The 5,040-nt window shown below is 37.4% G+C and overlaps 1 protein-coding gene across 2 annotated transcripts; it reads right to left on the bottom strand.

Annotated features, from left to right (window-relative positions):
* Positions 1-1,919: 1,919 nt before the first annotated feature.
* On the bottom strand, positions 1,920-4,729 carry MSC (musculin). Of its 2 annotated transcripts, none has more exons than XM_075316306.1 (2): positions 4,200-4,729; positions 1,920-2,266 (listed from the first exon to the last, which is right to left on the bottom strand). In XM_075316306.1, the coding sequence occupies exons 1-2, from the start codon at positions 4,653-4,655 to the stop codon at positions 2,180-2,182; spliced, it is 543 nt and encodes a 180-aa protein (XP_075172421.1). In that variant the 5' UTR covers positions 4,656-4,729; the 3' UTR covers positions 1,920-2,179. The 2 variants fall into 2 exon arrangements, 1 of the variants encoding a protein (XP_075172421.1); XR_012724442.1 differs by having other exon boundaries at positions 2,184-2,266; positions 4,144-4,291.
* Between the last annotated feature and the right edge of the window lie 311 nt (positions 4,730-5,040).

The following is a 5,040-nucleotide window of genomic DNA, read 5'->3' as shown; positions in this document are numbered from 1 at the left end:
ACTCCCTTTAGGCCGGTTTCATACGTCCGTGTTTTACTGTCCCCGGCGATGCTCCTGCTTTCAGCTCCAAGGTGCAGTGAATATTCAATGAGCATAATTAGCGGGGATCAGAAGCAGGAGTCAGCAGAGCCAAAGAAAGCGCCGCTGGATACAGGTGAATAGAGAAAATCTGTTTATTTCAAAGACACGTGTTTTCTCTGGTATGTGTCACATGTATGCAAACATAGATGTCACACGTGTGACACACATATGACCATACCGATGTGTGTGGCTTGTATCTGATTAAACACGGACGTCTGAAAGGGGATTTAATGTGTGGAAATTATCTCATATGATGATTCGGCTGAGCTGAGTTTTTCAGGTGTGACTGCTCAATCTTTATTTTTCTTACAAGGTTCACACATAGAGGATCATCATTTTTATCTTTTGTGGTTAGATCTGTTGCATTGCAGAGCTGCAGTCCTGTGTTCAAATCCCACCAAGGACAACATCTGCCAGGAGTTTGTGTGTTCCCCTTGTGTTTAAGAGGTTTTCCTCCAGGTTCTCACTACAAAGACATACTGATAGGGAATTAAGATTGTGAATCCCACGGGAAACAGTGATGATTTTCTCTGTAGAGCGCTGTGGAATATGATGGCGCTATATAAGCAATACATAATAATTGTGATGTTCTTGAATACTTAAAGGGGTTGTCCACTACTTTGTTTTACTTACTTAAATGCCCGAAGGTATGGGAGAAGGAAGCCAACACTGATTGGTCGGAGGGCTTGTATGTCATAATAATATCACATGGGCCCGGTAGCGCGAGTTCCAACATCGCAGGAACTGCGCAGGCACCGGAGGTGAGCATATGATTTTTTTATTTCTATGGTGGCAAACAAGGTAAATAAGAAGTGATTGTCCAAGTAGTGGACAACCCCTTTAACTAAAGCCAGCTTTACATGTTACGATTCTGCATACGATATCATATGCGATCGTAACCGCCCCCATCGTATGCGCGGCACGTTCAATTGTGTTGAAAATTGTGTTGAATGTGCCGCAAAAACGATTAACCCCCGTCACATGTACTTACCCGTCCATACGACCTTGATGTTGGCGGCGAACGTCCACTTCCTGGAGTGGGAGGGACGTTCGGCGTCACATCGACGTCACGCGGCAGCCGGCCAATAGAAGCGGAGGGGCGAAGCTGAGCGGGATGTAAACGTCCCGCCCACCTCCTTCCATCCGCATTACCGGCCGGGAGCCGCAGGACGCAGGTAAGATCTGTTCATCGTTCCCGGGGTGTCACACACTGCGATGTGTGCTACCCCGGGTACGATGAACAATCTGACGTTCAATTCATGAGGAATGAATGACGTGCATGTGATGAAGGTTTTACCGTTCAATCGCAATCGCACGTAGCTGTTACACGCTACAACAACACTAACGATGCCGGATGTGCGTCACTTACGACGTGACCCCGCCGACACATTGTAAGATACATTGCAGTGTGTAAAGCGGGCTTAAGCAATGATCTGCTTGAGAACTAGGCAATAATTATACGATTTTAGAGGTTATATCTATATTTTACCATAGGTGTTAGCACTGTTTTTTGTTCAGAAACAAAAAGAAAATTTCTGGTTGCTTATTAGGTCACACTGAAATACTCAGATTGATATATAGTCCTCATATAAATATTACCATACACAAATAATATAGGATCATATAATAAAATGACCCCTATACCCTGCATGTCTTGGATTTCTCGCTCTGCAGTTTCCTCCCACATTACACTAACCCTTGTTATGTTACAAATATGTTCTCAAAAACAAATACCTGCATTTTTCAAATGGAATCAAAATGTAAAAATACAAGATGTTCATAGCAACATGTAATCACACCGCTTGTAGAAAAATATATTATAAATTTATTATCTGTTTTATAACACTGATGCTTCATAAATCACAAAGTATATACTGTAAGTATAGAGCCTTCCTTCATGTCATGTTTAGAGTGCATCCAGGACATCGGATCCAGTTTAACTGAACTCAAATATACACTGAAAAGGTAAAAACTCTTTCCTAAGTACACTTTGAGTAGAATATTAGAAATGACAGTCAGAATGTACATAGTCCTTGATATCAGTCATTGGGATTCTTCTTGATAAAGTTCGGATAAGGGTTTGCAGAGAGAATATCTTCTAAGCTGTGGCTCCACAAAGCCTAGAGGATACAGTAACTTCTTTGGGATCACATTCCAGCCTTCCTGAAACCACAAATGGCCATGTCTGCAACGAGGATTGGATATTATCAGACATAGGTGACAGCAATGTATAAAACACAAGTTTATGTCTACCTATATAGTCAATAATTATTTTTCTTCCTTGTATATATCTTTTTAAAGAACTAGTAAAAGAAAAGCAATGTCTGCCTACATATATTTGAATTCATACATCACTTCAAAATGTTATATATATATATATATATATATATATATATATATATATGTATATATATACATACATACATATACGATATATATATATATATATATATATATATATATATATATATATATACTGCAAAAAAAATAGAGAAAACACTTAAACAACACAGTGGTATTTTAGTGTTCCCTTTATTTTTTATATATATATATATATATATATATATTATGGATGTGATCCCCAATCAAATGTATTCATCCCTCCATTTATTGATGCTCAAACTGATCCCATAATATCCTATGAAACCAATTTTGTCTAGAGATACGATAACATGCGGCATTCCTCCAGTATGTATCTATAGACACCAGACTGGTGCACATCTTGGTCATGAGGTGTGAATGGCTCTGACTTTATAAAACTGGCGGGATGCAACTGATACATGTCAGCATATCTCAATTAACAGAAATTCAGATAACCATAGACATTAGTGGAATTTAAACAAACATACAATCTGGGGTGGACATATCATTAATGCCCAAGAGGTTAGGGGACACATTTAATATCCCTAAAGCAAGTGGAATTGTGCATTTTGATGAGCTTTTGAGCTACAAAGGGCCCATATTTTGTTCTTGCGCAGGGGCCCTTTTATGTTTGTGTCCACCAGTGCATAGAATATTGTATTTAATTATATCAGATTAACTATATTGCTCTACTTCACTTACATAACATTATTACAGAATGCAAGTACCATATATGTGTATATATATATATATATATATATATATATATATATATACACACACATATATATATATATATAATGTACATACAGCGAGAGAGAGAGAGAGAGAAAAAGAGAGAGAAAGAGAAAGAGAGAAACTTAACCAAATGCAACAACATGGGTACCACGTTACCTCTTAGTAAAGTGTTAATTAGTATAGATATTGTATTATCAATGCTCCAATTTCTATCAATAACATTTGTATTTATGGGATATACTGATACATTGCTATGTACATTGTAAATGCAGAATTGTATATATTGTACATATAAATATATGTGTATATTTATATTATATATATATATATATATATATATATATATTCACACACACAGAGCTCTGTACCATTGCTGCGTACACTGTACATGCAGAGTTGTATTATATATACATATATATATATATATATATATATATGTATATATATATATTCACACACACACACACACACATATATGTCTGTGTGTATATATATATATATATATATATATATATAATATATATATATATATTATATATATATATATATATATATATATATACATACAAGTAACAAGTATGTGTGTATATATATATATATATATATATATATATAATTTACATATATACCTCTCTACTGCTGACTTGTACACTGTACATGTATAATTGTATATATACATGTGTGTATGTCTGTGTATACAGTATATATACAGTCTATGTGTGTATATCTATATATATATTATATATATATATATATATATATATATATATATATATATATATATATATATATATATATATATATAAACCTATTATATATGTTTACCTGCAAAAAAGAAATATTAAAAACATGAGCTTCAGTTTAGTACATACCCTCATTAGTGTTAGGGGCAAACAACAAACATTAGGACTACCTTAATAAAAAGATTCACAGTGCACAGAAACTCTCAGCAATGTCCATTACCATGATGCAGCCCTTGGAGCCGACTGGTGCTGGCTGTATGGGAGCTTCATTCTTACCAGGTTGACAGGATGCACATAGCTATTGTCATATCTGTCGTCCTGCAGCAGCTGCCTGAGATGGGCAATGTAGCTGGAGGCCAGTCTCAAGGTGTCCAGCTTAGAGAGCTTGGTGTCTGGGGGCACCCAGGGCAGGCTGGTCTTCAGCCTGGAGAAGGCTTTACTTAGCACTCTCATGCGGGCTCTCTCCCTGGCATTGGCTGCATTTCTTTGGGATTGTTTGCATTCCTTGGATGATCTTGAAGTTTGCTTCTTGTCTGGACTTTGTTGCCTTCTGCACTCCCTTTTCTTCTTGCCACTGGAGGTCTCAGCAATGCCATCTTCCTCTGAGTTGTCAGTGGAGTGGTCCAGCAGCAGGTCACTGCCTCCTGCTCCTCTTTGAGCTTTTCGATACTGAAGCTCCAGCACTCTGAACTCCAGCAGATCCTCAGTGTCACTCACAGAGCCTGTGGACATGTCTTGTACTGTATCTTCTGTGGTCACCCAGATGACCACAATTAGTATGAGTATGGTCACCGACACATAGTTCTACAGGGAGAACTGCTTGCTTTCACTTATTATTTCAGCAATGCCTCTATATAGCAGGGGGAGTGTGGGAGTGGGTCAGTGGGGGGTGGCAATAACATAAGGAGGTGGTGGGCTGCTTATTAACCCTTACATCTGCAGCATCTGCAGCTGAATGTTGGTATTAGTTACATCGTAAAGCACATTAGTTCCCATTTCAATTTGCAGGTGTCTCATTTTTCTTGTGTTTAGTACTTGCTTGTTCCAAGGGATGACATCAGTGCATTTCTTATCTGGAAGACTGGGTCATTTTATGTATTTGAGGAGATTAATGTCC

The sequence above is a fragment of the Anomaloglossus baeobatrachus genome, chromosome 6 (assembly GCF_048569485.1).
Source record: "Anomaloglossus baeobatrachus isolate aAnoBae1 chromosome 6, aAnoBae1.hap1, whole genome shotgun sequence".
NCBI classification, from domain to species: Eukaryota; Metazoa; Chordata; class Amphibia; order Anura; family Aromobatidae; genus Anomaloglossus; species Anomaloglossus baeobatrachus.
The sequence above is the reverse complement of the archived record's forward strand: the minus strand, read 5'-3'. Positions and strand labels throughout refer to the sequence as shown.

What these genes read in the sequence shown, in the direction of transcription:
- MSC (XM_075316306.1), bottom strand. Translation starts at nt 4,655, where the DNA reads ATGTCCACAGGCTCTGTGAGTGACACTGAGGATCTGCTGGAGTTCAGA. An exon ending in ATGTGCATCCTGTCAACCTG is followed by an intron (nt 2,267 to 4,199) that starts GTAAGAATGAAG and finishes TCCTCGTTGCAG; the next exon opens with ACATGGCCATTTGTGGTTTC.